General features: G+C 42.5%; 1 protein-coding gene across 1 annotated transcript in view; it reads left to right on the top strand.

Moving 5' to 3' along the window:
* FAF2 (Fas associated factor family member 2) overlaps window positions 1,783–9,898 on the top strand; it is a 72,230-nt gene continuing 64,114 nt past the window's right edge. Inside the window, exon 1 of the mRNA XM_005682743.3 lies at window positions 1,783–1,896. Coding sequence (XP_005682800.1) covers window positions 1,834–1,896 — 63 coding nt within the window. The 5' untranslated portion in view covers window positions 1,783–1,833. The remainder of the gene's footprint in view (window positions 1,897–9,898) is intronic.

Below are 9,898 nucleotides of genomic sequence, written 5' to 3'. Positions count from 1 at the left end.
GACCTATTATAAGACCAGATTCAGGCCGGAAAGAAATAGCCAAAACTTTAGTCCTTCCATCCCTTAGTGTACTCTTCACAGAGCTTTAGTTTTCAAAAACCCTTCGGGTTCTGTCTCAGCAATTTAAATGCTGTGAAATTGGTGGGGTGAGATACCACAGATAGGGAGGACAGTGGGGCCCAGGAGGCTGAGTGCCTTGCTAGGAGTTAGACACTTGATGGAAAAGTAGGCACCAGACCCTGACACCTCTGCCTCCCAAAGCCTTCTGGAGATTGGACAGAAAAAACAGGTGGCCGGAGAAAAGAAATGGAAATGAAAATAGGTCTGAAGAGAGGTGGAGAGTTTGAAGGGGAAAGGAAAGTGCAGAAGAAGGCAGACATTGAGAGGTGGAGATAAGGTAGTAGAAAGGGTGAGGGGCTGCTTCCAAGGAGAGTGAGATAAGGCAGCATATCTGGGGCTGCCGGTGAACCTCATTCCCTCAGTGGCAAAACTAGACCAGACAGCAGGAGGTTTGCTCAAGGATGTCCGGTACTTTGCCACGTGGACACTGGAACCTGAATCCAGGTCCTCTGATCCCACTCATAGGATCTTCCTTCGGTTGCTCACAGAGAAGACGGGGCAGAGAGCAGAGACCTGAGAAGGCCTCTGGCAGGCAGGGGCAGAGTCCCAAGAGGAGTGGACAGAGAGCTATGCCTACGTCTGGCAGAGCCCAGGTGGCCGAGTCCCAACAATTTTCATGAGCCCCTAATCTTCCAGCTTCTGGTTCGAAGGCGGCGAGGGGAAATGCCTCCCGCCCCTGGCTCAGTATTCGGGGACTTTCGGAACCTCCTAGAGATGGTCAGGGGCTTTTGGAAACATCATGGCAGGAATCAAACATCAAATGACTGATATTTCTGAACGGCCACAATTTCTTAAGAAATATTCTGAAACACTGGAGATGAAAATGCTTAAAGAGCAGGCAAAATCTGTCCAGTGGCATTCGGGAGTTACCAAAGCTTTCGGAACCTCTTGGCTCTGCGGTCTATTCAAGGGTCATAAGTCTGAAAGAGCCTGACTTATTCAATTCATCTCAGTTCAGTCACTCAGTCAGTCGTGTCTGACTCTTTGCTACCTCATTGACTGCAGCATGCCAGGCCTCCCTGTCCATCACCAACTCTCAGAGTTTACTCAAACTCATGTCCATTGAGTCGCTGATGCCATCCAACCATCTCATCCTCTGTCTTCCCTTTCTTCTCCTGCCTTCAATCTTTCCCAGCATCTGGGTCTTTTCCAATGAGTCAGTTCTTTGTATCAGGTGGTCAAAGTATTAAGAGTTTCAGTTTCAGCATCAATCCTTCCAGTGAATATTCAGGACTGATCTCTCCTTGCAGTCGAAGAGACTCTCAAGAGTCTTCTCCAACACCACAGTTCAAAGGCATCAATTCTTCGGCGCTCAACTTTCCTTACTCTCACTCCCACGACTACTGCAAAGACCGTAGCTTTACTAGACGGACATTTGTTGGCAAAGTAATGTCTCTGCTTTTTAATATGCTGTCTAGGTTGGTCATAACTTTTCTTTGAAGGATCTATCCTGCCTTCGCCTGACTCCAAAAGGCTACTTGTCCACACAGTTCCTCGACTATTTTCGGAAGTATTCGGGGTCGGCACGAGAGAAGGCGCCCTCTGGCGGCGGAAATTATCACCATTTCCACCCCTCCCCAGCCCCTGGGTTGGGCCGGCACGCGCAGACGCAGTTGAGCGCCGGTGGCCGTTCAGACCGGATGTGGTTGCTGCTGAGGTCACTTCCGGCGGGTGACGGTGCGGACGGGTCAGAAGCGTAGAGGCGGCGGCAAAATGGCGGCGCCTGAGGAGCGGGATCTAACCCAGGAGCAGACAGAGAAGCTGCTGCAGTTTCAGGTAGCAGCGAGCACCCGGTGCAGCGAATGTTGCCGCGGGCTAGGGAGTGGGTCCCTAGAGGAGCCCAGAACCCTGCTCAGATTGGGCCCGAGATTCTTCTCAGACCAGCAGAAGGTCCCCCTCCCCCCAAGCCGCCAACTGCCCTGCTAGGTGCCCCCGGCCTCCGAACCTCTGTCTGTCCCCGGCCTTCCAGGAATGGCTGCGGCCAGACCTGCTCTCGCTCTCATCAGAGGGTCAGCTCTCCAGGTTCCCCTTTAGCAGTGCCCGTCCTCAGCCATCCTTTCTAACCAGGTTACCGGTTGGACCCTCTCCGCCCACGACTGTGGATCCGCTGAGATGCTTAATCTCCACCGTGGAGTTGGCCTCGTTTCGGGTCTCTGTTAGAGCCTTTCAGCAACTTCCCATACCATTTCTACAAACATTTATTGATGGCTTTTTAGGTGCCAGGTCCTGTGTTGGGCGCTTTGGTAGGGTGGGGGCAGAAATGGCCCCCACCCTAAAGGTGTGGGAGGACACCTCGTATTGAAACAATGCAGCGTTGTGAATGTCATCTGTGCCTTCTGAAGGGGTTTATTTCCTGGAGCTGATTCTTGGACTCACGCGCTTGGCTCTGCTTGAGGAGGATGGATGGTACACTTGCTGCAGTCTGCCTCGTTTTAGTGGATGTGTAGGTTAAAAACTTTTGACACTAAACACCTTATCCCTGAGCTGGAGAATCCGGTTGGAGGAAACTTAGGTTACCTTGGCTCTGTGTAACCCTAGTGGGTACCAGTTTATTTCTGTGGTACATATCTTAAGTGTTTACCCCCTAAGGACGTTGTGGAGATCACAGTGAGTTTATGGATGTTTAAAAGGGCTTCATAAACAGTAAACTTCTCTCAAACAGTATTGCAACTGTTAATCCTTATTTAACTTAGGGTAGAATTAAAGTTAGTGGTACACTTATTTCCTAATATAAACTGTGCTAAGTATTCATTAATTCCACGGTATTTACCAAGAACTGTAGTGCTCAGGCAATAACACCAAATGGTTAGAACACCATTTATTGAGTGTGGTGTTGTAAGTACTTTGCTAAAACATTTGGCACACTAATGTATTTTATGCAAGAGTTTAATTGTTTAATACAACAATTGTATTTAATACAGTGGCCCTATGAGATTCATATAGTTACAGTCTCTATAAAGATGAGGGATATGAGGCTTAAGAAGTAACAGGCCTGGTTTACACAACTAGTAGGTTATGGTGTCAGATTTAAAGCCGGGTCCCTTGCATTTCCTCAGCATTTCCTGCGTTCTTGAGGTGATGCTATGCAACACGTGGGAGTAGCAGTATACAGCTGAAAGTGGAATGCCAGTGCGCTAATACTTTTTTTTTCCTTTTTGTAAGTTCTAGCTCTTCTGTGGTTTCCTTGATTTCACTGCAGTTAATTTTGAAGTGTTTTCTCTTAAATCAAGCAGTGGGTTGGAAGCATATAGATTGGAAAATACTGTCATAGAAGTGGTTGACATTTGATTGGAGTTCTGAGTAGAGAAATGGATGACACAGCAGATTAGAATTAGAATGAATAAAGAGCGGACAACTAGCTTCCACTTCCTGGTAGACCACTAATTTCAGAGTTTTCTTTAACTTTGGCAGATCATTTTATTCCTTACAACTCTTGAGGGATAAGCCCCTATATGGTTTTAAAGTCTAATGAGGTGATGTGAACCATAAGTCGTGAAGTACTAAGTCTGGTCCTGGAAGAACATGAGTATGTGGTAGCATTTCTGAGATAAAGTGCATGGGAACCTCTGTTATTGTCTTCACTGGATATTTCTATCAATAAGAGAGGTGAGTAGCAGGTTAGAATTGTATTAAGATTGCTTTATTTAATAAGGCAAGTACATTTTACGTTTGTGTGTTCTCTAAGCAATTGCTTGGATCAGATTCACCATCCGGATTACCATTAACACTCCAAAATTTACTAGGTGTCAAGCATTATACCAGGTATTTGATGTACATCAACTCTTTTAAACCTTTTCATAACGCTGTAAGGTGTTAACCCCAATTCAGTGTATTAACGAAGAAACAGGTTCTGTGAGGCCAGGTAATTTGCTGAAGTAGTAAGTGACAGAGATTTAGAAATCCATACCCATAGCCGTCTTGCCTATAAGCTAATGGAGAAGCCAGATATATACATAAATAATGGATATTTTTCAGTATATTAGTGCTCATAAGTATAATAAACATAGTGGTATAAACGAAGGAAATTTAAGGAATAATAGTATTGATGAAGGTGGGAGGGATAAAGAAGATGGCTTAATAGTTACCATTAAGTTTCTACTGTGCCTCAGGCATGGTGCTGAACAGTTTATAATGATTATGCTTAATTCTCACAATAGCCTTATAAAGGTGCCACAGGTGGTATGCCTCCTAGGTAAGGAAATGGGTCTTTTGAAGTATTTTCTCCAGATAATTAAGCTATTAAGCAGTGGGGATGGAATTAGAAATCTAGTGGGTCTGGTCTGAACTTAAAGGACTCCTTCCACTCTTCTTTGCCACTTTGAAGGATGAATGAAATGATTGGAGGTGGGCAGGAACATGTTCAGAGCTGAGATATGACTGTGAAATAATGTGGAATGTGTTTGTTGTGATGGATTTGGAGAATTGGAAGTTGAAAATAAGACTGGAAAGGTAAATTAGAGCCAGATTTTGGAGCCCTTTCAGAGCAATGTTCAGTGGTTTAAAGCTTAATCTGTAGGCATGAGGACCCACCAAAGGTTTTTTCTAACTCTAGTGAAATAACACTGGGTTTCAAGTTTGCATCACTAAAAGTATGGAGCATGTGCTTGGACTCTCCACAGGGATCAGAACAGGATGACACTGCTAGGAGTCGGTTTTTAATTTGCTTCATTTTATATATTGAAATTAGCAAAAAGTGAAATATTTTGGAAATCTCAGGTTTCTTCTGTTTCACCGTTTCTGTGACATGTGATTTGATTGGAACTCCTTAGGGTATATTTATCAGATTCTGAGTCTGTCTTGTCTTTTAAGATTTTTCTAGTTATTTTCTCCTCTTTATTTTGGATCTAGTTGAATATGAGTAACTGATGCCATGTTTGTTTTAGGCTGCTTCAAATAGGAAATAATGAGTTTTTAGAGGAGCTAATGCAAATATGGGAAAGGTCATTTGTATTGAAGTCCATTTTTCCAAATTTCCAAGTGTAGCAGACTTCCCTGGTATACTGCCTCTAGGTTTTGTTTGAACACCTGGAGAAGAATGACATGGGCAAAGAGAAGGGACTAAAGGAGCTATTCGTGGCCAGTAGAGAAAGCGTTCTTTTCTTCTTTTACAGGAGTATGAAATTTGAGATTTGAAGGTGTTTTTATTTTTATGTTGTTTAAACACTTATTGGGCTCCCCTGGTGGCTCAGATGGTAAAGAATCTGTCTGCAATGCAGGAGACCCAGGTTCAATCCCTGAGTTGGAAAGATCCCCTGGCAAAGGAAATGGCAACCTGCTCCAGTATCCTTCCCTGGAAAATACCATGGACAGAGCAGCCTGGCAGGCTGCAGTCCGTAGGGTTAGAGTCAGACACGGCAGCCTTGAGTGACTAACACATACACACAAACACTTATCGAACATTTACTTTATCCAAAGTGCTCTAGATGCGTTGTATCATTAAGTCCTCCCAATAAGCATGGTGTAGGTTCTGGTGTTGGTGAGTAAACTAGGATCAGGATATAGTTTACCTAAGGTTAGTGATGAGCTTAGAATCCAGAAGTCTGGTGCTCTTTCCTGTCACCTAACACTATCTCTCTGGGTTTAGGTTTTGATTTTGTTTTCAACTACAGGTGAGTGAGTAGGGCCAGTGGAAATAGTATGGGACACTTTTAAGACAGAGAACACAATAAAGAAAGTCCAAGAGTGTGATTCTAATCCTGGAAATCATCGCTAATGTGAATTCTCTTAATCTGCTCTACATGAAGATGGACTTTTTAAGGAGAAGGGAAGAAGAATCCCCTAAAGTGGGAATGAACAAGGAGCACCATTATCTCACTTCCATACCCACGGGTTTGAGAGAGAAAATGGGAGAGAGGGCTTCAGAGCGAGTATTTTTAGGGAAAAGCCAAGCTTCAGTTAGAACATGAAAGTGAAGGAAGTGCTCAGGGAATTTAAGGATGGATCTAGGGGATATAGCTGATAAAGCAGGGCTTTTAATTCTAAACAGAATCCTAAAAATGTGCTAGACTACTTTCCAGGAAGTTTTGGCAGCCCACAGTCTCACCAAGAGGATGTGAGATGACCTGTTTCTCCACATCCTTGCCAGCATTGGATGGTATCTTTTCAGTTTTTGTCAAGCTGATTAAATTTTGAGAGTCCTTTTCTCAACTTGCATTCTAGTGATAGTGGTAGTTATAATTCTTGATTTTTGTTTTGAAGTCACTTGAATTTGAACAGCTAATGCAAACACTTGTTTTAAGCTATTTCAAATGGGAAAGAGTAGGAACATAAGAGTGACGGATTGGCTTACCAGCCTCTGTTTTTTAAAAATAGAGATAATGCATGTGTCCCACATTATATAGAAGTTATGTTTTCTGGTTGCCAAATAAAATGTGCTGATTTTCAAATTCACTGTTTTATAAACTCCTGATTGTGGATGAGATGGAAGTTCTTTTGGCCATTTACGGTTAGTTATTATATAAATTCCCTGTTTATCCTTTTTCACTTTCTTTTGGATTATTTGACATTTTCTTATCAGTTTGTACAAGTTCTTTACACTGGACATGTATAGCAAATCTTTTCTTCCATAACATCATTTATCTTTGCTTGTTATCTCGTCACTTACACTTGTTTAAAATTGTCGTGTTTTTTTGTTCTTTCTGGCCTTTTGATTGTCTATTTTGTGTAAGAATGCCTTCTACTTAATGAGCTTATACAAATGTTCTCTATTGTTTTCAAAATATTTTACAGATTTATTTTTAAAATCAGGTCTTTAATCCATATGGAATTAATTTCTGTATATATGAGATGAGAAACCAACTTCATATTTTTCCAGTAAAGACTGTAGGTTAGCTAAATAGTCATTTCCTCCCCCAACTGATTTGAGTAGTCCTCTTATCATACTTCTCGATAACCTATTTGCTAGTAGCATTACTGAATTAATAATACCAGCTTTATATCAGATTTTAATATCTGAGCGGACAGGACTCTTTCCCTATTCTTTTTTTAAATTATTGGTAATTCTTACAAGTTCTTTCATGTACATTTAAAAATCATTTTGTGCAGCCATGGAATTACAGAAATTGCTTAAAATAATATATTAATTTGGGACTGGTTGAAGTTCAGGAACGTGTACATTTCTTTATTCAGATGTCACATGTCCTTTAAAATATTTTTGGTAACTTCTTTTAGATTTTTGTACGTTCCTTATTAAACTTATTCCTTGGTGTTTTGTTATTTTGCTCACCCTGGGAATGGGATACCTGTTTTTTTCTAAGTGATTGCCAATAGAAACACTGTGGAATTTTGTATATTTATCTAGATTTTTTTTTAACTTTATTTTCTGTCCAGTTTCTTATCATGTTTTCTGATCATTACTAATTTTCTAACCGCTAATGTTTTAGTTTTATGTCTTGGGCTCTTTTAATAGCAGTTTTATTGAGACATAATTCACATATCATAAATTAACCCTTTTAAAATTATAAATTAATCCTTTTAAAGTATGCAGGTCAGTGGTTTTAGTATATTTACAAAGTTGTGCAGTCATTACCACTGTTTACTTCCAGAGCATTTCTGTCACCTCAGAAAGAAACCCATTAGCAGTCACTCCCCATTCTTTCCTTCTAACCCCGGGTACCACTAATCTATATTCTGTCTCTATGGATTTTGCCAGTTCTGGGCAGTTGGTATTAATGGAATCATACACGACACAGCCTTTAGTGCCTCGCTTCTTTCATTTAGCATAATGTTGTCAAAATTCATCCATATTGTAGCCTGTATCAGTACTTCATTTTTTTTTTATGGCCAGTAATATTTCATTGTTTGGATAAAACACATTTTGTTTATCCATTCTTCAGTCGATGGCCATTTGTAGTGTCTTCACTTTTTAGCTTATTATTGCTGCTACAAATTTGCATACCAGTTTTTATTGGGACATGTTTTCATTGCAACTAGGAGTAGAATTGCTGGGTCATTTGGTAACTTTAACTTTTGAGAAATTGCCAAAATTTTTCAAAGTAGTTATACCATTTTCCCTAGCAATAGTATGTGAAGGTTCCTGTTTCTCCACATCCTTACTAACATTTATTAATCATTCATCTTTGAAACCTTCCTAAAAGTGTGAGATGTTATCTCATTGTTTTGATTTGCATTTCCCTAATGACCTAAATGGATTTCCCTGGTGGCTCAGATGGTAAAGCGTCTGTCTACAATGTGGGAGACCCGGGTTCGATCCCTGGGTCGGGAAGATTCCCTGGAGAAGGAAATGGCAATCCACTCCAGTACTATTGCCTGGAAAATCCCATGGACAGAGGAGCTTGGTAGGCTACAGTCCATGTGGTCGAAAAGAGTCAGACACGACTGAGTGACTTCACTAGTTCACTAATGACCTAAATAATGATGAGCATCTTTTCTTATGCTTATTGGCCATTTAGGGCTTCCCTGGTGGCTCAGATGGTAAGGAATCTGGATGCAGGAGACCCAGGTTCGATCGCTGGGTCAGGAAGATCCCTGGAGAAGGAAATAGCTACCCACTCCAGTATTCTTGCCTGGAAAATTGGACAGAGGAGCCTGGCGGGCTGCAGTTCATGCGGTCGCAAAAGAGTCGGACAGGACTTAGCAACTAAACAAAAAAGATACTGAATTTAGTTCCGTGTGTTACGCAGTAAATCCTTGTTGCTTGTCTATTTTATGTATGGTAGTTTGTGGGTTTTAATCCCATTCTCTTACTAACTTATCTCTCATCTCTCCTCTTATTCCTTTCCCTTTTAGTAACCATGAGTCTATTTCTGTTTTTGTATATAGATTCATTTGCATTACTTTTAGGTGCCATAGATAAGGGATATGATATTTATCTTCTTCTGTCTTCAGTTCAGTCACTCAGTCGTGTCTGACTCTTTGCAACCCCATGGACTGCAGCACGCCAGGCCTCCCTATCCATCACCAACTCCCAGAGTTTACTCAAACTCCTGTCCATTGAGTCAGTGATACCATCCAACCGTCTCATCCTCTGTCGTTCCCTTCTCCTCCCGCCTTCAATCTTTCCCAGCATCAGAGTCTTTTCAAATGAGTCAGTTCTTTGCATCAGGTGGCCAAAGTATTGGAGTTTCAGCTTCAACATCAGTCCTTCCAGTGAACAGTGATCAGTGATCAGTCCTTTCAATGATCAGTCCTTCCGGCCATGTGGCGATACCGCACGTCCAAGGTCAGAGAAACCGCAGTAAGACAGTAGGTGCTAGAGTGGCTCTGAAGAGATACCCCACACCCCAGCAAGATGGTAGGAGGGGCAGACCCCATTCTCACCAGAAACTGCTAGAAGGCTCAAACAAACCTTGTGCACACTAGGTCCCAAGGACCCCACAGAGACTGAGACAGAACTGTGCTTGAGCATCTCCTGTGGAGGTATGGGTCAGCAGTGGACTACCGCAGGGGCAGGGGCTCTGGGTGTGGGTATGGCATAAGTCCTCTTGGGGGAGGTCGCCATTAACCCCACCATAGAGCTGCCAGAACTTACACAGGACTGGGAAGTAGACTCTTGGAGGGCACAAACAGAACCTTGTGCATCAGGACCCAGGAGAAAGGAGCAGTGACCCCACAGGAGACTGTCTCGGACTTGCCTGTGGGTATCCAGGAGTCTCCGGTGGAGGTGTTGGTTGGTGGTGGTTTGCTGCAGGCTGGGGCCACTGAGTGTAGCAGTACATGCATGGGATCTTTTGAGGGAGGTCTCCATTATCTTCATTACCTCCACTATAGTTTCAGTTCAGTTCAGTTGCTCAGTCATGTCCGACTCTTTGCAGCCCCA

This window comes from Capra hircus, chromosome 7, assembly GCF_001704415.2.
Source record: "Capra hircus breed San Clemente chromosome 7, ASM170441v1, whole genome shotgun sequence".
Classification (NCBI taxonomy): Eukaryota; Metazoa; Chordata; class Mammalia; order Artiodactyla; family Bovidae; genus Capra; species Capra hircus.
The sequence above is the reverse complement of the archived record's forward strand: the minus strand, read 5'-3'. Positions and strand labels throughout refer to the sequence as shown.